The sequence below is a fragment of the Anser anser genome (assembly GCF_964211835.1).
Source record: "Anser anser genome assembly, chromosome: 25".
Taxonomy (NCBI): Eukaryota; Metazoa; Chordata; class Aves; order Anseriformes; family Anatidae; genus Anser; species Anser anser.
Genome location: NC_139746.1, coordinates 4,811,266 through 4,834,913, shown reverse-complemented (window position 1 = coordinate 4,834,913; position 23,648 = coordinate 4,811,266). Strand labels below are relative to the sequence as shown.

Here is a 23,648-nt window from a genome sequence, read left to right as displayed (position 1 = left end):
AGCCTGGGGGCGGCGGGCTCGGACCGACGTCTGGCACCGCAGCGGGCTCAAGGCAGCATCCCCCAGCCTGAGCTTCCTCCACTGCAGCCCAGCCACGGCTCCTGAAACACAGCCTCCAATGTTCCCCCAAACTTTTATTTTTACACCAACCAAGCACACAGGCAAAGTCACGTCAGGCTGCCTCAGCCGAAGGATCCCAGATACCCCCTTGTGAATGACACCTTCCCCACGGAGCACGCAGCTGCAGGCTGGTCCTTGGGGCTCGTGTTCCCACGCTCCCTGGGATGTAGCTGTGCCATGTTCCCTTTTGCTGCGCTGGGGAGCAGCCCCGAGGGCTGGGACCCAGCTGTGCATGCAGAGCAGTTAAAGGCAGCACTGGGGAGGCAGAGGTAGTTTCCCAGCTTGGTGCAACGGGTCTAACAGGGAGGTTGTTTGCGCCCCACCAGGCCCCTGGCAAAGCCCGGGAGGGCCAGTGGGTGCTGAGGGTGCTGCTGCCCTTAAGGCTGAGCCTGGGAGCTGCCGGCTCTCCCTTGGGTGCCGGCGTGCGCCCACACCCGGGTGTGCAGGGGCAGCGCCGCCCGGGGCTGTGCTATGACAGGCCCCCGAGCTGTGCTCAAGTTCCATCCCCAGCTAGGGAAAGGCACCAGCGGCAAGTGTAAGAGCACGATCTGCGGTGACTGGAGGGGGTGGCCTTTCACAGCGGGTCCCTTCTCCCCTGCCAGCACCAAGCCAAGGCGAGGGACCCCGAGGAGCAGGGGGATGGCGCCGTGCAGGCACTGTGAGGCAGGGAGGGGTGAACAGAGGCAGAGAGGGAGTCACGGGCCTGAACTGTGCACCACAGGCCCTAACACTGCTCAAGCTGGGCATCGGCCCCCCGCCTCCCACTGTGTCCTGAGTAAAACCAAAGAGGTGCAGGATTAGGCCCTGCTGGGGGACAGAGGGTTCCGATGAGGGTTCTGGGGCAGGAGGCAGAGCCTGTCCCACCCTGGAGGCCCCGGGCTCTCTCCTGCCTGGCCCCAGGCACGTGCAGCGACAGCCGGGCACGGCCAGCGCTCAGAGGAACACGGGCTGCTCCTGCCCCGTCAGTAAGCGGTACGTGGAGGCCGGCATGGTCTTGATGTGGACCTAGGCAGAGACACGCAGATCAGCTGGGAGATGCCAGCCCCAGGCGGGAGGCTGCTGGGGCAAAGCCCCGAGCCCAGCCCACAGCGTCTGCAGGGAGCAGAGGGGCAGTCACAGCCCCCCCCAGCACAAGGACCTCGGTGGTCACCCAGCCGGGGTCTGCCTTACCTCGCTGACGGCCTGCGTGAGGATCTGGATGATCTTCTCGTGCGGCGTGGCCACCACGCTCTGCCCGTTGATCTCGATGATGCGGTGCCCCACACGGATGCCGCCTTTCTCTGCGATGCCCCCGCGCATCAGGCTGCAGATCTGGGGAGCAGGGAGTGCTGGTGAGATCAGAGCTGTGCTCGTACCCCGGGGCCGTGCACCATGACCGCCCCAAATCCCCTCCTCCAGCAACAGCTCTGCGCTTGGTGCTGTCTCCTCCAGCCCAAGGGCCTGCAAACGAGCACAGGGACGGCCCCTGGCACTGCTGTGGTGGGATTCGTGCTGAGCTGCATGGCAAGAACACTCCACAGGCTTTTGGCCCCCTGGCCTGCACAGAGCTCCTCTCCCCACATCCACACCTTGAACCCTCATGCTCCTGTCCCTGGCTGCAGAGCCAGAGCTTCTCCCTGCGGCAGCAGCTCCTGCGTGCTGGCGGGGTGACCATGTCTCAACACGAGCAGGAGCATGAGCTGGTGGGAAATGCAACCACACCTCTGCTGCCCACCCACCCCATCCTCTCCTGCTGATCCTGGAAACGCTCCTCTCTGCCTTTCCGGGGCGTTTCAAACCCAGCCACTGTGGAGCTCAGAGCAGGGAGTGGCCAGGGCACTGGGGATGGTGACAAATGTCACAAAGGACACGTCAAGGTAGTCAGGAAGAAACCACCACCCCCAAAGCAAACAGCTACAGAGCGCCAAGGAGACAAACCCAAACAGCAACACTGCAGGAGAGCTACGAGGAGCCTTTCACCACGGCACTGCAGAGACCCTTGAAACCTCGGCCCCAGCAGAGGCAGGGAGCATTGGTGCTGCGTGCTCGTCCACGCAGACACAGCCAGAGCCACGCGTCCCTCTGCCAGATGGGCAGCAGAAGCCTTTGGCTGACCCCGGCCTGGCTCGGCTGCTGTCCCTGCCGGCACCCACCACGCCATTCTCAGTCCCTGCCAGCACTCACCACGCCATTCTCAACACAGAAGCCCAGCTGGTACTTGGAGTCAGGGCGCCGGATGACAGCCGTGGTGACGGGGGGACAGTGCACTATGTTCAGTGTCACCTCCGTCTGGTGCTTCAGCTCCTGGAAGATGGAATGGGGACGTGTCAGACTTCAGAAAGCCACTTGGAGGGGCTGAGAGGGGCGACACAGCCACGTTGCTCACGGGGTGCTGAGGATTAGCACCCTGTTTTCAATGGGGAAACTGAGGCACGCACAAGAATACTGCCATGCTCAAATTCAGGGAGAGAAACTTACAAATCCAGACCAAGACACCCCACTCTGCCCCTGAGACCACGCTGCTTTCAGCTCAGGAGGCTGAAGGTGCAACAGGATCCCCCCGGGATATTTGGCCACATCCCCACAAAGCCCAGCTTCCTCACCCACCCACCTCCCCGGGCAGGGCCCTGCCCATGCCCTGCTCGGGTTCAGCCCCCAGCTTTGTCACCGCCTTGTCACATCTCTGCCTGCCGAGCATGCTCCTACCTCCCATCCATCCCCTTCCTGGGAGCGTTTGGGGGCACCCCAGTATCAGACAGCGCGGACGCGTTCAGGCCGGGCCCCGGCTCTGCCCTGGCAGCGGGAGCACCCCTGGGCCCAGCCCCGGCTCACCCGGATGATGCTCTGGCAGGTGGTGAGGGGCAGCCCCACCAGGCTCGTCCCGTTGACGGACATGAGGCGGTCCCCGATGCTCAGCTCGCCCGAGCGCTCCGCAGGGCCCCCGTGCATGAGGTTGGCGACAACCACCGTGGGCAGGATGGAGCCCCAGCCCGACTCCACGATGGCGATGCCCAGGATCTCCCCCTTCTGCTTCCGGATGCAGACCTGTGGGGGTGGACACGGGGAGGTCGTGGTCACGAGAAGAGGGATGCTGGGTCATGGGGCATGTGTCACAGCCCCAGCACGGGGGTCCTGGGCTCAAAGCGAGCTGCGGGGGGGCCCAGTTCTGTAGGGAGCACCTCGGCTGCTCAGGGAGCCACGGTGAGGTGCCACAGAGAGGTGCCAGCAGGCACCGTGCTGATACCCCACGCTGTCTTCACCCCTCCAAAGTAGCTCTTACGTCCTTGCAGTTCTCCTGCCGGGAGAAGTGGGTCAGCTCTGCATTGTACTGCTCCTGGTCCTCAAGGGCACGGCTGTACTGGCGAGGGCTCAGCTCACTCGGGTCGATGCTGTTGGCCTCCAGGAAGCGCTGGTAAGCCACACCAAATGCCTGCCCGATGGCCTGAGCGATGATCTGGGCCTGGGGATAGAGAAGGATCATTCGTGGCCACAGCTCAGGGCTGCGGCCTCATGCCAAACTGGACCCAGCAGCTGCCAGCACCGTTCTGCCCAGCGCAGCCAAGGCTTGGGAGCTGCAGAGCATCCTGGCTCCTGCCCTTCACCTTCGTGGTGCCAATCCCATTCTTTTCTCACTGGGACCCTCTACGTGGGAGGGGTGCCCAAGCTCCCTCCTCCTCCCTCTGACTGCATCAGAAGCCCCCAGTGCAGAGACACCAAGCACCCGGTCACTACAGCAGGATGGGGACCAGGACCCCAACACCACCCTGCCCTCCCGAGGGTCTCGCTTCCACTCACATCAGCCGAGTGGAAGACGTGGCAGATCATCTTGTAGAGCCGCTTCTCCTCCGCCGCCTCCGCTCGCCGAGGCAGCTTGCGGCGTGCCATGAGCACCACAAGGGAGCCGATGTCGGCAATGTAGGAGATGGTCTGCAGGGAGTGATCCATCATGGCCTCCTGGCAAGGGGGACACAGCAGAGACCTTCAGCCCTCCCCTCCGGGCAGCCCACGGGCCAGCCAGGCACCGCTCCATGTCAGAAGGATTTGGGTGAGGTCTGGTTCAAACCCCACACGGCTGAAACGTGGCTCAAGAGCCTGGGAGAAATCATGTATTTGCTGAAAGCTACAAACAGTTCCTTCAATCGAGGACTCGTTTGTGTCTCCAGGTGTAGTCAGGGGACAACACAGCTCTCTGGCCTCTTACTATAAAGCAGAAAATAATCCTACAGCAAAGAGCTGCAAAAACTTTAAGACCAGCTCCCCTGGAGCTCAGTTTGCTCCCCCGAGGCTTAGTTTGCATGAGAAGCCTCGTGCAGCCAGGCAGCCAGCCGAGGGACGCACGGCACGCGCGTGTGGGATGGCTGTGGAGTGACACGTCTCCTCCCAGCTGCACGGCCTTGCCCGTGGGCCATCCCTGTGCATGACCCCACCAGCGTGGGCAGGCAGAAGAGATCCCCAGGCGGACGGGAAGGTCTCAGCAGCCCCAGGGCCACGTGGGCATTCCCGTTTCTTCTCACCTGTGTGTCAGCCGTGAGCACCTTGATCCTCTGCGTGGAGACAAACAGATCCACCTCCGTCATGGGTTGGGACTCCCCCTCCGGTGCCTGCAAAGTGCCCCAGTGAGGTCCCTGCCGGGTCCCTGCCCCACGGCTGGGGTCCCCCTGCGCACAGCCCTGGCCTGAGCATTGCCCTGCACCCACGAGAGGCCAGGCTGTGCCCCCACACACCTTGATCCTGTCCACAGCCTCCTGCGCCTGCGCCATGCGGACGCTGGTGGGGGGGTTCCTCTCGGAGACCAGCTGCGTGGAGCCCAGGTACTTTGCCCCAAAAATCACACCGTCCAGCAGATCCTCTGGGTCGCAGGGGCCTGGAACTGAGGTATTGGGAGGGATAAAGCAGGGGCTGGTTCCCTCCTGACTCTTAAGGCTGGGGGCTGCCAGCTGCCACCGTATGTTTGCTGTGCTCCTACGTGTGGCGAAGCGGCTCAGCGTCTGGGAGACGGGCTCCTGGCATCACACGGGGACCAACGCTGACCCCAGGGCTGCCTCCTCCTTCACTGGGCACCACCCCAGATCCCTGAAGCACCCCATTCACACAGCAAAAGGTGAGCTGTGAGCAAACCAGCCACCCAAAGTCTGCAGCCATATTCTCCAAAACGTGGCAACAACGCCTCTGCCCAAGGGGCCCCTTCTCCTGGGCACAGAGCCGAGCACTCCTTCCCCAGCTGCGACCCCCGGCCACCCCCGTGCTCATGTCAGTGCAGGAGGAGATGGCTCAGGACTCCTGGTTCAAGCAGAGCTGCTACTCACCCTCTTTGAAGGCTGGACAGGAGGAAGGGGATTCCTTGTTCTGCAAAGCAACAAGAGGGTGGGTGAGACCCTGACTGGGAGCCTGGGGAGCACCAGGAGAGCATGGGCACAGGGTGCTGGGGCTGAGGGGCCTGTTCAGACCCACTGGCTTCCTCCCCAGGGCACGCGTGCCTCAGGCAGGTGTGAACGTCCCGCACATTCAGGACAGCAGGAGCCAGAGCTGATACTGAGGGTCTTGTCCGGGCACCCCAGCAACGCAAGGCCCTGTAAGCCCCAGGGAAAAGCCCTCCCTTGCTCCCCTCTGCCCCCTCCCAAAATCCCACGAGGAGGCAGAGCCTAGGGGAACATCCTGGCTTGCTGCCATGCCACCGCGGCCTGTGGGCCATGCACTCACAGTCACGCTGCCTTGGGGCAGCTGCTCTTTCTCCGGGGCCGCAGCAGGAGACAGGGCCACCCAGGCCGGCTCTGGCGAACTGTCCCGGTTGCCCTCGCAGGTGGGGTCAACCTCGCTGAGCCCCTCTCCGTAAAACCAGCCGCCAGAAGGCCCTTCCTCCGAGCCGCCTGGCCCTCCAGGCTCAGCCACAGCCGACGGTTCCTCCGGAGCCTGCAGCATCTCCAAGTTGGTCCCGGCCAGGACGTCAGAGCGGGCCAGGGGCGTCTCGGCGCCGGCCTCGGGCAAGCCCCCCTCGTAGCACAGGAGGCTCAGCAAGTCCTCCCGGTCAGCCTCGGCAAAAAGCAGGCCGTGGCAGGGCCGGGAGCAGGCCGAGTGCTGGGAGCAGCAGGGCCGCGTCGCCAGGCCCCTGCCCGTGGCCACGTGCAGCGGGCAGGGCCGGCACCCGCCCCGGCACCCTCCGGAGCCCTGCGGGGCCCACTCGCCCGCTGGGGGGGCCATGCCAGCGCTCGAGGCCAGCGGCGGGTCCGGGGGGTCGCAGAGGCTGGGGCTGAGGGTCTCGAGCTGCGCCAGCAGGCCCTGGATCTCCGCAGGCTCGTCCTCCGCGTCCTCGGGCGCTTCGTCCAGCTCCATGTCACCGCTGCTGGGGGCGCGGGGCGGCCCCGCTCCCCGGGGGGCGCTCCCCACGCTCGCCTCCCAGCCCGAGGGGCCCCGCGGGTCGTCCTCCGCCTCCTCTTGCACGGCTCGTCCCGAGGCCCGGCAGCTCCCGCTCCGCCCGTCCCCGCCTCGCCCGGGGCCCGGGGCTGCCGCTCCCCTCCGCCGACCCCCGGCGGTGCCGCTGCAGGGGGACCCCCGGGGCCGCCCCTCGGCCACGCCGGGCCCCGGGGCTCCGGGCTGCCCCGCGGGCCCTTCCTCCGTGTCCATGGCCGGCGGCTCGGGGGCCTCGGCGGGGCCGGGATCGGGGGCCGAGGGCGCAGCCTGGAAATCCATGCTGCTCTCCATGGCGGCGGGGGGGGGGGGGGGGCTGGGGGTCCGGGGGGGGGGGGGAGGGCACGGAGGGGCCCTGGGGTGGCGCTGCCCCGGTCCCGGAGCGGAACGGAGCGGGACGGGACGGGGCGGAGCGGGACGGGGCCGGGGCCGGACCGGGCCGGGGCCGCCGCCATTTCCGGGCCCGCCCCGCCCCGCCATGGCCGCGCGGTTGCTGCTGAGGGCGGCCAGCGCCGTGCGGCCCGGCCCGGCCCGCGGGTACGCCAAGAAGCCGGGTGAGGGCCGGGATGGGCCGGGGTGGGGTGGGGTGGGCCGGGCCCCAACCTCGGCCCGGTGTCCCGGCCCCGTGTCTCGGCCCGGTGTCCCGGCCCGGTCCCGGTTTCCGTGCCCTGTCCCGGTGTCCTGCCCCATGCTCCATCCTCCTCCCATCCCGTCCCGTCCCGTCCCGGTGTCCCAGCCCCATCCCAGCCCCGTGTCCCAGCCTGGTCCCGGTGTCCGTGCCCTGTCCCAGTGACCCAGCCCCGTGTCCCAGCTCTGCCCCATCCCGGCGTCCCAGCCCTGTCCTGGTGTCCTGGCCCTGTGTCCCAGTCCTGTCCCAGTGTCCCGGACACGCCCCATCCTGTTCTGGTGTCCTGGCCCCTTGTCCCATCCTTGTCCCATCCTTGTCCCGTCCTAGCCCTGTGTCCCGGCCCCGTGTCCGAGCCCCATCCCCATGTCCTGGCCCCATGTCCCGGCCTCATCCTGGTCCCGACCCCCAGTCCTTCATCCCCTCACCCCATGGCCTTCTCCTCTTGCTCCTGCCCCAGCCCCGCTCCTCAGCCCCATCCCCACGTCCCCCTGCCTGACTGTGCCCCCGTCCCCGCAGGCGGGAAGGCCAAGGGTAAGAGCGTGCTAAAGGAGGAGCTGAAGGGGCCGGAGGTGTGCACGGACCCCGTCAAGCTGGCCACCTATGCTGTGGGCGTCAACTACCACAAGGACAGCCCTGACGTGGCCCTGAAGCCCGACTCTGAGTACCCCGACTGGTAGGTGGGGCCCCCCTGAGGTGCCTGGCCCCGAAGGCCCATCCCGAGGGCACCAACAAGAGTTGGAGGGATGGGAACTGCTCTCCTCCTTGGGGCTGGGGGCTCGGGGACCTGCCCTGGTAGCGGTGGATGTGGTGGGTGAGGGATTATTCGTGCCCTGATCATGCGCTACTGCCCCTCCATCCTCCTTTGTCCTCCTGGTTGCAAACTCACGTCCTTTGCGTTCGCCCCCAGGCTTTTCCAGATCCACCTGGGGCCCCCCAAGAAGCTGGAGGAGATGGACCCCGACTCCATCGAGTACTGGAGGCGCCTGCGGAAGTACAACACGTGGCAGCGCAACCGGCTGAAGAAGGGCAAGAAGCTGTAGGTGCTGCGGACCTCGTGGCACCGCAGCTGCCCCGAGTGCCACATGGACGGCACTGGGACCAGCTCCCGTTGTTGGTCTCTTATTCTTGCTGTGAACTGGTAATAAATCTCTGGCGAGGCTGATGCCTGTTACTGAAGCTGTGGCAAACCCACGTCCTCCGCAAGCTCAGTGTGGGCCTCCCCTCCTGCCCAGGGTTGGCGGAGGATCGAGGCCCCAAATTCTTGGTGTCTTTGCTAAAGCAGAAGCTCCATTTATTGTTCACAGAGGGAGCCTAAGCTGCCAAATCGTTCCCGCTCCCTCTGTCAGTCTGCGCTGCAATGATGGGGGCTTACAGGCCATGCCGGGAGGGCAGTGGCTTGGGGTGGGGGCGACTCCGCTGGTGTCACCGTGTCCCCCAGGAGGGAGGTGTCAGGGTGGCAGCCAGCACCCCGGGGGACGAGAGGAGGGAAGTCAGGGTCTGGGGGTGCTGGTGGGTGCAGCGAGCAAGTTTGCGGGGACACCTCAGCCCCTTCTGCAGTGGGAGGGCTCGCAGCGCCATCCCCACCCCATGTTCTCGCGTCCTCTGGCTCAGCATCCCGAGGGAGTGGGATGGGCTGGGGGGTGCAGCGGAGGGGGGCACGTCCGTCCTGCTCAGCCGAGCCCCTTCCCCTTGGGGAAGTCGTGGCTTCCAGTCTGGCCTTCCAGCAGGGTCTGCAGCTGCATCTTACCCAAGCACCAGGGGCTTTGCTGCCCCCTCCCCACGCGTCCTCGGCCTGGCGAAGTCCAGCATCTCCCCCTGGCCCCAGTCCTGCCTGTGCAGTGCCGCAGGGGCAGGACGGGCAGTGGGGCCGCTGCCACCCTGGTACGGGGCCATGCCCAGCTCCCCGGCAGCTGTGACGCCCACGCTGTGCAGCACAGGAAGCGGTGGAGGAAAGCAGAAGTGCCATGCCGTGGTGCGGGGGAGAGCTTTTGTTTTTAACCTTCATTTCCTCTGCGTGGGGCTCGGTGCGCGCCGAGCTCAGAGCTGAGGGCTCCAGGCAGGCTCCTCCGGCAGGAGCTGCCCTGAGGCTGGGGCCAGGCCGTGCCAGAGGTGAGTGCCCTGCGCCTTCCAGGCTCTGTCCTCTCCATGCCTACCCCAGCGCTTGTCCCCCTGTCGCCACCCCGAGCGCATCCGGGCCCCCAAACCCAGCAGAGGGTGAGCAGAGCGGATGAGCAAGTCCCTGCCCTCCGTGTCAGAGCCCCGCTGTTTGCTTGAGCGTCGCCCGGTCATGGATGTGTCGGTCCTGTGGGGTGGCTCGGTGGGGAGGGAGCGCGTTCCCGGGTGTCGGGCCCCGTGCAGAGCCGGGCAGCTCATGCACAAGGGGCAGGGTGGTTGATGCTGCGCTCCCTTCGCTGCCAAAGCCCTTTGTCCCCGTGCGTGGTGCCCAATTCCTGCCCCCAGGGCTCGGATTCTGTGCTCCACTCCCCTTGTCATCCCCCAGGGCTCCTCTTGGTGGCCCAGCAGGGTTCAGGCCACCTCCAGAGCCACCACCACGGGGCCTGGTGACAGCGAGGGGGCTGCTCCCGACCCCTGAGGTGCAGACGCCACGCGCTGTCTGTGCTGGAAGGAGCGGGGTGCCCAGGCTGTGCCGTACCTTGTCCCACCCGTGCTCAGCCTTCCACGATGAGCCCGTCCTCCGTGTCCCCTAAAGGGACGGGAAGGTGGCAGGGGACATCCCCTTTTTCCAGTTCCTTGGACCTCATCCTGCCAAGGTCCTGGGGGCTGCTCTACTGCGGCCCTGGCCCCCTGCCCAACACCAGGGGCTGAGCAGGGTCCCCATGCCACTGTCACAGCTCTCGTCCCCTGGGCACAGAGGGGGATCTTGTGGCATTCTTGGCTGGTGGCCGGATCCTGCAGAGCCCGGGATGGTGCAGGGAGGTGACACAACACCAATGGGCTGGCGCCGGTGCTCTCCGTCCCCGTGCCAGTGTTGCTGCGCTGGGCCACCTGCCAGCAGCTCCTGAGGGTGCCCGGTGGGGCACAGGCACTGTCACTTCGTCACCCGTTGATGTCCCATCCCCTCCACACCCCCAGGCAGGCGGTGGCGGGGACGGGATGGGGGACTGGAGCCTGCCCATCAGCTCGCTGGGCGAGGAGGTGGTGGCTCGGCTCTGCGAGCTCCTGGACAACGCCAGCCGGGGCTGGCGCAAGCTGGCCGAGGTGGCCGGGGCGGAGAAACGCTTCAAGTGCAGGTAGGAGCAGGATGGACCCTGCGTCAGGCACAGCTGGGCCTCTGTCCCCTGCTGGGTGACAAACCGCAGAGACGGGGCAGGAGATGGGGCACGGCCGAGTGAGGGGTGCCCGCGGCCCCCGCCCGCCCCGCTGTGTCCCCGTTTTCCCGTGTTGAGCCCCGGCCATCCCGGGGGAGGCTGCGGCGCTGAGCCCTGCGGGCGCTCCGCAGCGAGGAGGAGCTGGAGGTGTGCTCGCTGAAGGTGCTGGAGCCCCGCGGCAGCCCCACGCAGTGCCTCCTGCAGCTCCTGGCCGAGCGCGACTGCACCCTCAAGTACCTGCTGGGCTGCCTGGACAGGATGGGGCACGCGCAGGCCTGCCAGGTCCTCAGCAGCGCCGGTAGGGATGGCGGCGGGGCCTGGGGGGCCTGGAGAGGGTCACCAGGGGAAGGGGGCTCAGCAGGAGGAACGTAGGGAGAGGAGGGGCAGCTCTTCCTGGGGACGGGATGGGATGGGACGGGATGGGACGGGACGGGATGGGACGGGATGGGATGGGACGGGACGGGATGGGATGGGATGGGATGGGATGGACGCAGCAGGGTGGGATGTGGTGGTGTGGGGTGGGATGGGATAGGGAAGGATGGATGGGACCATGTGTGGCGAGGTGGGGCAGGAGGGGCTGGGAGAGGACAGGCCGTGATGGGATGAGGTGTGATGGGTTGGGACGGCACGGGGTGGGCTGGGGTGGAGCAGAGGGGATGGCATAAGGTGCCACGGGGTATGATGGGACAGCAATGGTGCAGAACGCCAAGTGACAGGACAGGCTGGGGTGGCGTGGGTCAGGGTGGCGTTGAATGGGGTGAGGTAGGATGAGATGGTCGGGCTGGGACGGAGCAGGCTGCACTGGGACGGGGCACAATGGGACAGGACAGGACAGGGCCGGGCGTGACAGGGCGGTGCGGGATGGGGCTCTCGGCCAGCCCGGGTTCTTCTCCCTCTCCCGCAGTCCATGACATGATCCGCATCACGGTGCAGCCGGAGTCGCAGGTGGTGGCGGAGGGCGCGCGGGTGTCCCTCACCTGCTGGGCCACCGGCCCGCCGGGGCTCGCCTACCAGTGGTTCTGCGGAAAGCAGGAGGTGAGTCCCACGCAGCCACGTCAAGCCAGTGCCCCAGGTCCCCTCCCTGGCCGAACCCCCACCCTGAGCCCCTGTCCAAGCCCCCCACCTCATCCCGTAGGTGCCCGGAGCCACGGCCCCGGAGCTGGTGATCGACACGGCCGCCCCGCCGGGCCCACCCCGGTGGTTCATCTGCCGCGTGAACTGCGGGGCCGCCTTCGCCTTCTCCAGGTGGGCCCACGTCCAGGTGGAGAGGAGCAGCAGCCCCAGCTCAGGTGGGCACCAAGGTCTGCGTCCCTGTGCTGGCACCCGCGAGGCATCGCTCGCCTGCGGGACCAGGGGGGCTCCTACAAGGCGTCACTTGGAGCCCCGGGTGGCTCAGCGCAGCCCTGCCGTGGCCCCTGGCAGACCTGCTGCCTGTCCCCTCCCCAGCCAGCGGTTACTGCCCCACCATGGCGGGGCTGCAGATCCTGCAGCAGCCACAGCCGTGCTGCCTGGCTGAGGGGGACACGCTGGTGCTGGAGTGCAGAGCCATCGGCAACCCGCCGCCGCAGTACCAGTGGTTCAGGAACCGGCGTCCCGTGGAGGGTGCGCGGGCGCCCCGGCTCCAGGTACCGTGGGGCCCCTCGCCTGGTGCGGCACGGCACGGCATGGCATGGAGCAGTGCGACACGGCACGGCACGGTGCGGTGCAGAATGGCACGGCACAGCGTGGTGCAGCACAGCATGGTGTGGTGCAGCATGGCACAGCGTGGCGTGGTGGCCCCAGCTCCTCTCTCCATCCCGCCGGCAGGTGCAGCTGGTGACGACGGCCGAGCGGGGCAGCTACTCCTGCCGCGTGTTCAACCTCTTCCACGAGGTGTGGAGCCAGGAGGTGGACGTGGAGATCGGTGAGGGGAGGGGGGCAACCTCCATGTCCCCTGTCCCCCACCCTGTGTCTTTCTGCTGGCTCTTCTCACCCCCACAACGTCCTCCCATGGCCTCTCTGCTCCCTCACATTTTGGGGGGCTTCAGCACCGCGCTGTTTGGGCGCTACAAAATGGGGTTCCCTCCAGCCCCATAGCCCCCGTGTGCCCCTGCTCCCTCTCTTCTGAACCCCCCCTGCCCTTTGTGCTGCCCCAGGCCCACGGCTCTTCGCCTCTGGAGGCTCCTGGCAGGATGGGGACGGAGGTAGGTGCAGGTGGCGTGGCTCTGTCCCTGCTGGTCTGCTCAGGGCACCGCACTCAGGGCCATGCCACCACGCTTCTCTCTTTCCAGGCCCCCCAGAGCCCGGCAGTCCTGACCAGCTGTACGGTAAGAGCCCGTCCACGAGGGGTTGGGGACCCTGTGGGGCTGTGACTGACCCCATTGCCACCCCCGAGGTCTGCTTTGCTTGGCCAAGCTCGAGCATGGGTACAACACCCTGGGGAGAGAGGCAGGGACTGGTGTGCATGGTGACACCGGGAATGTCAGGAGGGGTGGCAGGGACAGCAGGAGCATCCCTAGCGTGCCCCTCTCCTGTCCCGGCAGCCACCGACAAAGTGGCCCTGCTGATCGGCAACATGCGCTACCTGCACCACAAGCACCTGAAGGCGCCCATGGTGGACGTGCACGCGCTGAGCTCCCTCCTGCGCCAGCTCGACTTCAAGGTGGTCTCGCTGCTGGACCTGGGCAAGGACGAGATGCAGATGGCTGTCAATGAGTTCCTCCTGCTCCTCGACAAGGGCGTCTATGGTGGGGCAGCTTCAGGGGGAACTGGGGGGGCTTGCACTGGTGGGGTTTGGGGGTGGCGGGGTGAGAAGCGGGGACAGCCTGGGGTGAGGACTGGGGGGGGCCCTGAGGCTTGGGGATGTGCAAGGAGGGACGTGACCCGCTGCTGTCCCCTCCCGCCAGGTTTGCTTTACTACGCTGGGCATGGCTACGAAAATTTTGGCAACAGCTTCATGGTGCCCATCGACGCCCCCAGTTCCTACACCTCCGCCCACTGCCTGTGCGTGCAGCGGGTGCTACAGAGCATGCAGCAGCGACACACCGGCCTCAACATCTTCCTGCTCGACATGTGCCGCAAGAGGTGACCGAGCCCCCCGGCACAGAGCGGGGTCCTGGCACGGGGTGCCTGCCACCCATGGGTGCTGGTTCCTGGGGGAGCAGAGCGAGGTGTCCCCCGTGTCCCAGCTGTGGCATCGTGTGGATGCCCTGAGTGTCACTGCTCCAGTTTAACCCCATTGTGGTCAGGGTCTGGGGTGCCTCAGGTGGATTTGGGGGGCTGCACCCCCCCAAGGGTTCTCACAGCGCCCAGCTCTGCCCAACTGCTCTCTTACAGGAACCTCAACGATGACACCATCCCGCAGGTCGGGGCGCTGCAGGTGACGGCCAACATCGTCTTCGGCTACGCCACGTGGGTCCCCTTTCCACCGCCCTGGTGGTGCCCCTGTCTTCCTCGCTCCAGGGCCAGTGGGACACATCCTGCCTTGGCCTGGAGCAGGGATGGGGCTCAGCCCCGTTTGTACCACATCCTGCTCCAGGCCACCAACTCCCCCCGGTCGATGCTGGAGGTGCTGGGAGTCGCAGCCCCCAGTCCCTTACAGGGATGGGGGATGCTCGCAGCCCTGCTCAGCTCTGGGCAGTGCCTGAGGGGGTTCAAGCACCGAGGCTCCTCTGCAGCACAGGGATTTGGGCCGACGATGCTTTAAGCATCCAGGATCTGGCCACGGCACTGTGGCTGAGCTTCCCCAGGGCTCAGTGGGGGCTGGTTCTTGGAGCAGCCCCCCGTGGATGGAGGGGTCCCACGGATGGAGCCCACTCCTGCCCCATCCCCGCAGGTGCGCAGACGCCGAAGCCTACGAGCTGAGCCAGGGCGAGTTCTCCAACGGCGTCTTCGTCAGCTTCCTCAAGCGCTGGCTGCTGGATGACGAGAAGATCACAGTGCTGCTGGACAAGGTGGCCGAGGGTGAGTGGCGAGCAGCGGGGACCCTGGGGGTGGGAGCGTCCCCCACCGACCCCCCTGTACCTCTCGTCCCCCCGCAGACATGGGCACCCTGGAGATCACGCGGGGCCGCCAGGCGCTGGAGCTCCGCAGCAACCTCTCAGAGAGGCGAGCGCTGACGGACCCCATCCGCGCCCCGGGCCGGGACGAGACCTCTGCCAGGAACCTGCAGTGGGCCAAGGCCCACGGTGAGCACCGCGGCCACCGCGCCCAGCGCTGGCACCTGTGGGGACGTGGAGGGGACGGCCCCGAGATGTGGGGCGAGGTGGCAGGCAGCATCTCCAGTGCCCACCGGGTTTCTCTGGTGCAGCACCACCAGCCCTGGGCTTGGCACCGGGGCTGCCCCGAGGGTCACCGCTGTGGTGGTGACCGAGGAGGTGCCAGCCCCGTGCTCGCTGTCCCGGCAGTGCTCCCGGAGAGCCGCCACCTGCACTTCAGCTGCGGCGTCACCGTCCAGCTGGGCTTCGCTGCCGAGTTCTCCAACATCATGATCATCTACACCCGCATCCTGGCCACCCCCAGGGACGTCACTGAGTGCGTGGCCAAGCTCACCGACATCCCCGAGGTGGGGCAGGGTGCTGACACCCTCGGCAGGGCGGTGATGGGGGGTCCCAGTGGGCTGTGGGTTTTCCACAGTCGCACATCGCCCACGGCAGGAGCTGGACGTGGACCTCAAGTGCACCAACAAGGAGAGCCCCGAGGAGGTGGGCAGCCCCTTGTCACCCTCCTGGAGTCCCGGCTGCCCCTCCTGCTGCCTCTACAGCCGCCTCTGCGGCCTGCAGAAACTGCGGGTAAGGGTCACGCTGCGTGTGGGGGGGGGGAATGAAGCCACCGTCCCCATGCCGCGGGCGGGTGCCCACCCTGCCATGCCCCGCAGCAGGAGCTGGCCTTCACCGTGTGCCTGCAGTACCGCTACCGCGGCATGGACGACTTCGTGGAGGAGAGGCGGGCAGTGAGCGTGGGCAAGCCACTCATCGCCAAGCTCAACCTGCGCCTCGGCCCCGCCGCCGCCTCGCAGCCCCCCTTGGAGAGCTCCGTCAGCCCCCTCTCCAGCTCGCCCCCGGGGAGCTGGGGGGCGGCGGGGGACTTCTGGGGAAACACCCCCGAGGAGAACCTGAGCCCCAAGGGGCCAGGCTCACACAGCCTGTAGATGGACACGCGGCCCCCGCTCTACACCTCGTGCCCCGTCTGGCCTGGAGGGGACAGAGGGGATGGGGACGGAGCTGGGTGCTGAGGGGCTGAGCCCTGTCCTGCCCCGCACCAGGGATGTGGGGCTCGCTGCGTGGCACCTGGGGGGGGGCAGCACGGTGCTGCCTCAGGTACAGGGCACTGCCCCCTGCCCTGGACAGGGACAGCCCCACGGATGGCACATTGCCACCCCACAGATGTACAGGGAATGCCAGCCCCAGCCACACGGCACTGCCAGCCCCACACAGAGGACACGGCCGCATGTCCCCTGCCGTGGCACTGCCACCCCCAGAGACAGGACGCTGTCCCTGGCACGGCAGTGCCACCCCCCACCCCAGGGCAGCGCCAGCCCCGGGGCTCCCCGTGGCCGGGCCGGGCCCACTTTGCGTGGCGGTGGCACTGCCCCTTGCTCCATGGGGCGAGGAGGGGATGGAGGCAGGGGGCTGAGCGAGGCGTCGCGCCGGGGCAGGGCTGGGCTCATTCAGGCCTAGGAGAAATAGAGAGAAATAAGGAGATTAGGGGGCAAATCCTGAGGGGAGGATTAGGGGGGAGCAAAGGGCTCCTGCTTGGCTGGGAGGCAGCCCTGAGGCCATGGGAGACCCACCTGGCCCCCCAGTGCTCCCAGTGGGACACTGAGTGCCAGCGCTGGCCAGGCCGTGAAAGATTTCAGGGTATGGATAAAATCTGGGGGAAAAATCGCCATTTGCTTTTTTTTTTTTTCCCATAATGCACGAGATGGGGGCACAGGGTGTACGCGTGCTTTGCTCGGCCCTATGTGCCAGCATCTGCAAATGTCTCCATTGGGTCTAAAATGGGGGAAAACACCAATAAAAGAGTGAAAGCAAGATAGCTCAGCACTTCTCATGGTTCTTCGTGTTCAGGAGGCTTTTTTGGCCAGAAACATCGCCTGTTTCTGCACTAATGAGAGCGACGAGGCTCACACCGGGGTAAGGGGTGCCCGAGCCCTGTCGCGGTGACACCCAGCACCGCCGGGCACCATGCCTGGCCCCGCACAGCATCACCACCGGCCATGTGCAAATTAGCTCATTTACATAATTTGTATAACACCCAGCACCTCGACAGCACGGAGGAGACGCGTCCTCACCCAGGCACACCAAGGCCGGCCTCGCCCCGATGCGCCCGCGCTTTTGGGTGGCGGCGGGGGCCCCCCTGACCCAATTAGGCTCGGATTCGGGGGGGGGGAGCCCCCTCCTGAGCCCCCTCCCCGCGCCAGCCAGCTTTTGTTGGTGCTCGTAGGGCCGAGGGGAGCCCGGCCGCCCCGGCGGGGCCGGCGCCAGCCTCTGCAATTATGTCATGCGAAAACCGCAGCCCCCATTCAGCGCGACCCGTCCCCCAGATCAAACCCCATTACTTCCGCGGCCGTTGCTTCATTATCTCCCGGCCCGAGTATGCCTCTGCCTGCGGCCGGTTAAGCTAAGCCCGGTCCCATTAGCTGGGCTGGGGAGCCGGGGGAGCATTGATTATGCGTTTAATGGGTTGTTAAAGGTTTAATTATCACTAACGAAGCAGACGAGCAGCAGCAGCCGGGGGACGGGGACAAGGAGCCGGGTCCCCTTGGGGTCAGCGCCTTGGCTGGCCCAGTGTCACCGCCGCTGCTCCCACCTGACCCCAGTGCCACCAGGGCTGTGGGGACGTCAGCGCTGTCCCTGGGGCTCCCGAGGGGCTGGGACCCACTGGGGCTGGGCTGGGGGCTGGGGGTGCTGGTGCTAAGCAGGGTCTGCTCCCTTCTGGGCCTTGGAGGCAAGGTGGGGACATGGTGTCGTGGTAGTTGTTGGTTCTGTAGCAGGAAATACTTCTGGGGAAAGGTCTCCTCTTGGTCTTGCTTTCCCAGGAGCGTCCCCTCTGCCTCCATGGGTGACAGCACACCCGTTTGCCTGGACCAGCCCCTGCCTGTCCTGACCACGAGCCTCCTAAAGCCATCCTGAGCTCGCTCATCCCCACTGGGGCCGTGCCGACCCTCGCTGCCCGGTGACGGTGACACCGGCCATGCGCCCTCCCCGGTGCCACTGTGGGGCCAGGCTGGGGACACGGCACATCGCCACCCTCCTCTCCCTGCTCCCACCTGGCACCATGGCCCCCCCAGGGACCCCACGGGGACGCTGCTGCCCCACTGCCCCCCTCCTGGCGGGCCCCACTGGGGGCCGTGGGGCCGTTCCCTGCCCGGCAATTACGGCAGCTTTGTGCCTCCAACGCCGGCACCGCTGGAGAGCAATTAGGGCGGCGCAGCGTGGAGTGACGGCGGAGCAGATTCCCCCTGACAAGCAGCCGGGACGCGGAGCCAGGCGGCGGGGCCGGATCCGGTCACCCGGTGGGGACCGAGCCCTGCGTGCGATGGCTGGGTGCGCCGGGACGGCGGATTTTCCCTGCAGATGCCAAGTGTGGGCGAGGGAAAAGCCGATTTCCCTGGAAAGCTCCTTCCCGCATCCCGGCTAGCGGCAGTGCCTGACTCGAGTGCGACGCACCCGTTCGGCTCATCTCTTTACTTGCAGTACACCCGTCTCTCGGCGCACAACCAGCGTTGTGCCCCGATGCAGCTAACCCCCTCCACCCCCCCCAATATTCCCTATGAAACTAGAGTGTTTCTGTTCATTTGTGTTCAAATCTGCAGCATAAAAAAAACCCAAACAACAAACAAACAAACCCAACATTAATGATAAAGGGCAGGGCTGCGGAGCCCCAGGCTGGGGTCTTCTGTACGCGGCTGCACGAGGGAGGCTGAGCGGGACGTGGGTGGCTGCTGGGGTGCTCCCCACGGGGGGGGGTCCCGCCAGCACCTCGCCTCGCTGCCCTGTGCCCACGGTGCTGGTCCGGGGGCGGCGCAGCCACAGCCCAGCATCTCTGCCCCGTCCCTGCCCCGCGCTGGCTTTGGTCCTGCTGAGCATCCCGTTGTCACCCCCGGTGTCACACGGCCTGGGGACGGGAGCCTTGGGGGGGGGGGGGCAGTGGGGGGGCCGGGGAGGCGGGGAAGCGTTCATCAAATGGGCTGCCAGGTTTTGTCAATGGTCTGAATGTGCTCCTTGGCTTTCATGCGGAGCGAGGCGATGCTGGAGCTCCTCTGGTCGACGTCCTCCAGTGGGTACTTGTCCACAAAGGGGGGGCCGCACTGGTAGGGCGCGGGGGCCATGGGCTGCATGCCTTGCGCCATCCCCGGGGGGGTGTTGAGGAAGGAGTGCCCGCCGTAGGGGGGCTGCAGGGCCTGGGGGGCCCCCATGAAGCCGGGGATGCTGTGCACCGGGGTGGCGCTGGAGATGGGCGACGTCAGCCACGGGTCGAGCGGGAGGGAGTTGCTCATGGGCCCCACGTTGGCTGTCATGGGCGGCCGGTTGAAGGAGAGCATGGGGGTGTCGTGGAGCTTCATGGAGCTGGCCTCCATCTTCTCCTGACGCCTCCACTTGGCTCGCCGGTTCTGGAACCAGACCTGCCAGGGGACAGTGAGAGTGACCCCGGGGTGCACGCCCCATGCCCGGCCTGTCCCTCGCAGCTTGCCCCACGTGCTATATCCCTTATAGGGTGCCCAACATACTGTGGCCTGTGTAGGGTGCCCCATATGGCATGTCCCATGCAAGGTGTCCCATGTAGCATGTCTCATATAGGGTACCCATGTGGCATGCCTCATTTCAGGTGCCCTGTGTCCCATGTCCCATGCCAGGTGCCCCATGTGGCACACCCCATGCAAGGTTCCCCACGTGCTAAGTCCTGTGTAGGGTGCCCCATGTGCTCCGTCCCGTGCGAGGTGCCCCCCGTGCTGTGCCCCGTGCGGGGTGCCCCATGCAGGGTGCCCCGTTGTGCTGTATCCCACGCGGGGTGCCCCATGCAGGGTGCCCCGCACAGGGTACTCCAGGTGGGCCGCCACCACGTGCTGTGTCCCACGTGGGGTGACCCCAGCAGGGTGCCCACGTGCTGTGTCCCCCGTGGCTCCAGCAGTCCCTGTCACACCACGCACCTCTGCTAAGCCTCTCCTGCAAACCCCAGGAACCGAACCCATCTCTGGCGCGGGACGGGAGCGGTGGCACCGTGCAGCCCCTGCTCTTGCTGCGCCGTGGGGACGCTCCCACTGGCCCTGCAACACCGCACACTGTCGGTACAACGCTGCGTGGTGTCCAAAAGCCACTCGGTAAAAGTTCTTAGAAGCTGAATTGCACTAAAACCCACCCGGACCTGGGAAGAGCTGCTGCTTAAAGCACTGGCCCCCACGTCCCCAGAGTCCCCAGCAGCATGGGGCACAGCCCAGCCTGCCCTGTAGTGGAAAGAGGCGGCAGGTGTCAGCCCCTGGGCTGAGAAGGGGACAGTTCCTACTGGGCTATACTGGTGCAAACTGGTCGCTGCTCAGGCAGCTCAGCAGAGGCGTCCCCGTGGTGTGGAGCTCCAAGGAAAAAGCCACATTATCTTGGACTTGCTTGATGTGCAAAAAGGAATGGAGTTGAGGCCTGGAAAACTCAGTTCACGTGTCAGTGGATTGCTTTTCTGGCCATCTCACAGTCGTTCTGTCACTTCTGATCGTTTGGTTTCCTCTGCCCTTTCTTGGGCTTTCAGACCCAGAGGCAGGAGGGAGTGCACCCTCAGTGCCCGCGCTCGCAGCAGGGGCTGCTCCAGGCTGAGCCCCCCCCCCCCCCCCCCCCCCCCGGGCAGGATTTTGTGCTGCAGCCTGGGAAGCCAAAACTTCCTGTGCCCCATGCTCTGAAAAGCCTAAAATCCCCAAATCGATGAGAATTTTGAGCTTTTCTGGCTCTGAGGAGCTGCAAGTGGTCACAAGCTGCTGAGGGTTTTCTCCTTTCCCATGGGACCAGCTGGACCCACAAAAGCATCCCTGACCTCCCTGTGCAGTGGGGGAAAAATCTCCAAAACCCATTTCCCTGCCCCAAACTGAGCCTTGGGACACACTGGTTGATCTGGGGAGCCCCTGGGGAGCAGGACGCAGCCAAACCCCAGCCCAGAGACCTGACACTTGGAGCAACGCAGGACAGGTGGCGCGGCCCCGTGCGCCCACCCCGTGGCTGTGCCCCTGCCCCTGCCTTGAGCAACGGGGAAACTGAGGCACAGATCTGGGCACCGAGCAAAGCCCTCCAGCACCCAGGGGACACGTCAGGGCCAGCAGGTGCTTCCCCTACCTGCACGCGGACCTCTGGCAGGTTGACCTTCATGGCCAGCTCCTCGCGGCTGTAGACGTCGGGGTAGTGGGACTTCTCGAAGGCGCGCTCCAGCTCGTGCAGCTGGTAGGTGGTGAAGGTGGTGCGGTTCCGCCGGTGCTTCTTCTTGGGCTGCTCCTCCTCGGCGGCAGCAGGAGGGGTCCCCTCGCCGTCCCCCGGCTTCCGCAGCTCGCCCAGATCCCCTTCACACTTATTCAGGAACATCTCGGCGCCTGCGAGGGGATGGAGGGGTTGGGGAGGGTGGGGACATCGGAACCCCCCCTCCATGCACCCCGGCTGGGACAGAGGGACAAGCGGATGGACAGGAGGATGGGCCAGCCCCGTGATACCTGTGTGGGAATTTTATGGAGCTACCAGCCCTGAAAACCAATGCAAACCCCTCCTTGCCTGGCCTGGAGGTGACCGGAGCTGGCCAGGTCCCCCTGCCAGCCCCGCTCCTCTGCTCTGTCCCTCGAGACCAGCCCCACATCATTGCAGGAACCCATTCTAGTCCCCAGGCAGGGCAAAAGCGGCCCAGCGCCGTCCCCCAGCTAATATCCTTTTTTCTGCATGTTTATCAGCGTTTTCAACCCTTACAATGTTGCATCTTTAAGCTTTTTATCCAGCTTCTGAAATCTTCCTGTGGTATTCGCCAGGGATTAAGGGCCCCTTTCCACCGCGGGGATGTGGTCAGACACGGGAATCGGGCAAAAAGCCCTAATCCCGGGGTGTTTCTGCGAGGGGAAGGTGTTCGGCCCTGCATCGCCCCAAAAATTCAGCAAACACCCAAGCGGGCACAGGGAGGGAGGGGGAAAATCAATTAATTCGCTAAGGGAATAACTGGGGATCCTGGGTGGGCAGCTGGTGGGGGGAGCTGGGGGCTGCTGGCACTATGCACATGCAGGGGATCTGCGTGCGCCGTGCATGGTTTGTGTGTGTGCATGTGCAGGGTGCAGCGTGCAGTGAATCGGCAGCATGCATGCACACTGCAGGCAGGTGTAGATGCTGGGGGTGTGCACAGCGAGGTGTGAGCGTGCCATGCGCGGAGCGCAGGGTGCGACTTGTGTTGAGTGGGTGCATGTGTGCGAGCAGCGTGTGTGTGCATGTGTGTGGGGGGGTTGTGCTGCACACGCACTGCATGCAGAGTGCACAGCGTGTGCCCAGTGTGCAGTGTCCACATGCCACGGGTGCAGCGTGCAGTCTGCATGTGCAGTGCACAGCTCACAGGGTGTGCGAGGAGCGCAGTGCATGCACATGTGGGCACAGCATGAATCAGTGCACAGTGCGTGCATGCAGTGTCTGTGCGCAGTGCTTGCAGTGCCTTTGTGCTCAGTGCACACAGTGCATGCAGCGAGCACACGCACAGAGCATGCAGCACGTGCCGTGCAGCGCGCACCATGCACACAGGTGTGCAGCAAGTGCAGCGTCCGTGTGTACAGTATGTGCAGCATATCCAACGTGTGCCACGCATGCCCAGGGTCTGTGTGCGCTGCCCCATGCACACCATGCTCAGAGCACACACTGTGCATGTGCAGCGTGTGTGCACTGCACAATTTGGGCAGTGCCCCTGTGTGCAGTGTGTGTAACACATGCAGCGCGCTCGCAGGGGCTGTGTGCACTGCCCAAGGCATTTGCAGCACGCTCAGAGCATGCAGCGTGTGTGTGCAATGTGCGCACTGTGCAGTGTGTGCAGTGCCTGTGTCCACAGCACATATAACGCATGCAGTGCACGCGCAGGGGCTGTGCATGCGGTATGTGCAGTGCACAGCGCTGCCAGTGTGTTGCATGTGCAGCGCATGCAGTAAATGCACAGGGTCCGCATGCAGCATGTGCCACACGTGCTTGGCTCTGGGTGACACCCCACGGCCCCACGCAGGGTGCCCCATCACCCCGAGGTCTCTGGCTGGGTCTGGGTCTGGCCACGCTGCCCCAGGCAGCAGTCCCTTCATGGCACCCAGGCTGCTGAGTGCCCCAGTGCTGGGGTGCCCTGCTGGGCGCTGGGACGAGCAGGGCCCCAATGTCACCGTGCGAGGGTCATGGAATGTCCTGGGGTTGGGGAAACAGGGAGGGGACGGGACCCCCGCCGCCATCCCGTTTGTGCTCACCCGCTTCTCATTTGCGCAGCTCCACACCTGCAAGGAGAGGGGAGAGGGGTGAGCACCTGCAGCCCCCCCCAGGACCCCACGGAGAGGTGCAGGGATTGGGGTGAGCTGGGCAACAGGGGCTGGGGACAGCAAAGGGCTGAGGCTGGGGGCAGCCCCTAGCACCTCCCAACCCCACCCAAAAGCAAAGGAGGCCAAGAAAACAAACAAACAAACAACAACAACAACAACAACAAACAGGAAGAAGAGGAAAACAAATCCTCGGAGTGGGAGCGGGAATCAAGGGCGATAAAAGAAGAACGGAAAAAATAACAGAGCCAAACAAAAGCAGGAGTAACAAACATGGGAATTACAGAAAATCACAACCCGCCAAGCGGGGTGGCAGCGCTGCAGCCTGTGGGTGCCCCGGGGCTGCCCCCGCCCCACCTCATCCTTGGCGGCATCACAGCACGGCCCCCCGGCTCCCCAGCACCGCTCCCCGGCTGTGTCACTCTGATGGGTGCCCCAAGTCCCTGCCGAAAGAGCGGGTGCCCCCCCCCCCCCCCCCCCAGCCCCGTCCATGCACCCCCATGGCCAAGCCAGAAGTCCCCGGTGTCGCTGCTGGCCCCAAAACCCGGCAGCTCAAGGGGACCCCGCAGCCTCCGTCCCCCAGATGCACACCCAGCTGGGCGGCAGGGCGGCTCGCCTGGGCTCGTCGGGGACCAGAGGGCTTCCCGCGGCCGTGGTGGTCCCGGCAGCAATTTGGGGGTTTCGGCTGTAAAAGTGCACTGGG

General features: G+C 65.8%; 4 protein-coding genes across 5 annotated transcripts; 2 read left to right on the top strand and 2 right to left on the bottom strand.

Annotated features, from left to right (window-relative positions):
• Positions 1-116: 116 nt before the first annotated feature.
• APBA3 (amyloid beta precursor protein binding family A member 3) lies at positions 117-6,827 on the bottom strand. Its single transcript, XM_083810767.1, has 10 exons — positions 5,800-6,827; positions 5,406-5,445; positions 4,824-4,969; positions 4,614-4,700; positions 3,895-4,053; positions 3,380-3,559; positions 2,932-3,144; positions 2,284-2,403; positions 1,291-1,431; positions 117-1,125 (listed from the first exon to the last, which is right to left on the bottom strand). The coding sequence occupies exons 1-10, from the start codon at positions 6,796-6,798 to the stop codon at positions 1,054-1,056; spliced, it is 2,157 nt and encodes a 718-aa protein (XP_083666893.1). The 5' UTR covers positions 6,799-6,827; the 3' UTR covers positions 117-1,053.
• A 71-nt stretch (positions 6,828-6,898) lies between these two features.
• Positions 6,899-8,308, top strand: MRPL54 (mitochondrial ribosomal protein L54). Its single transcript, XM_083810881.1, has 3 exons — positions 6,899-7,058; positions 7,649-7,805; positions 8,040-8,308. The coding sequence occupies exons 1-3, from the start codon at positions 6,983-6,985 to the stop codon at positions 8,170-8,172; spliced, it is 366 nt and encodes a 121-aa protein (XP_083667007.1). The 5' UTR covers positions 6,899-6,982; the 3' UTR covers positions 8,173-8,308.
• A 796-nt stretch (positions 8,309-9,104) lies between these two features.
• Positions 9,105-16,480, top strand: LOC310886324 (mucosa-associated lymphoid tissue lymphoma translocation protein 1-like). Its single transcript, XM_083810768.1, is given in 19 exon segments — positions 9,105-9,241; positions 10,226-10,383; positions 10,593-10,759; positions 11,366-11,496; positions 11,597-11,741; positions 11,744-11,750; positions 11,908-11,971; positions 11,973-12,086; positions 12,268-12,364; positions 12,597-12,644; positions 12,732-12,767; positions 12,984-13,187; positions 13,347-13,524; positions 13,777-13,851; positions 14,276-14,403; positions 14,481-14,627; positions 14,847-15,004; positions 15,096-15,230; positions 15,317-16,480. Coding segments are annotated over 18 exon segments (2,244 nt in total). The 5' UTR covers positions 9,105-9,241; positions 10,226-10,246; the 3' UTR covers positions 15,590-16,480.
• A 147-nt stretch (positions 16,481-16,627) lies between these two features.
• On the bottom strand, positions 16,628-21,843 carry RAX2 (retina and anterior neural fold homeobox 2). 2 transcript variants are annotated; one of them, XM_083810839.1, is made up of 2 exons: positions 20,757-21,843; positions 16,628-19,708 (listed from the first exon to the last, which is right to left on the bottom strand). In XM_083810839.1, the coding sequence occupies exons 1-2, from the start codon at positions 21,060-21,062 to the stop codon at positions 18,623-18,625; spliced, it is 1,392 nt and encodes a 463-aa protein (XP_083666965.1). In that variant the 5' UTR covers positions 21,063-21,843; the 3' UTR covers positions 16,628-18,622. The 2 variants fall into 2 exon arrangements, with proteins under 2 accessions (XP_083666965.1, XP_083666966.1); XM_083810840.1 differs by having other exon boundaries at positions 16,628-19,066.
• Positions 21,844-23,648: the final 1,805 nt, after the last annotated feature.

What these genes read in the sequence shown, in the direction of transcription:
- APBA3 (XM_083810767.1), bottom strand. Translation starts at nt 6,798, where the DNA reads ATGGAGAGCAGCATGGATTTCCAGGCTGCGCCCTCGGCCCCCGATCCC. An exon ending in TGCCCCAAGGCAGCGTGACT is followed by an intron (nt 5,446 to 5,799) that starts GTGAGTGCATGG and finishes GTTGCTTTGCAG; the next exon opens with AACAAGGAATCCCCTTCCTC. An exon ending in TCTGTGTTGAGAATGGCGTG is followed by an intron (nt 1,432 to 2,283) that starts GTGAGTGCTGGC and finishes CCTGCTCCCCAG; the next exon opens with ATCTGCAGCCTGATGCGCGG.
- MRPL54 (XM_083810881.1), top strand. Translation starts at nt 6,983, where the DNA reads ATGGCCGCGCGGTTGCTGCTGAGGGCGGCCAGCGCCGTGCGGCCCGGC. An exon ending in CGGGTACGCCAAGAAGCCGG is followed by an intron (nt 7,059 to 7,648) that starts GTGAGGGCCGGG and finishes CCGTCCCCGCAG; the next exon opens with GCGGGAAGGCCAAGGGTAAG. An exon ending in GACTCTGAGTACCCCGACTG is followed by an intron (nt 7,806 to 8,039) that starts GTAGGTGGGGCC and finishes GTTCGCCCCCAG; the next exon opens with GCTTTTCCAGATCCACCTGG.
- RAX2 (XM_083810839.1), bottom strand. Translation starts at nt 21,062, where the DNA reads ATGGAGGGGGGGTTCCGATGTCCCCACCCTCCCCAACCCCTCCATCCC. An exon ending in TGCCAGAGGTCCGCGTGCAG is followed by an intron (nt 19,709 to 20,756) that starts GTAGGGGAAGCA and finishes GCGGTGTTGCAG; the next exon opens with GGCCAGTGGGAGCGTCCCCA.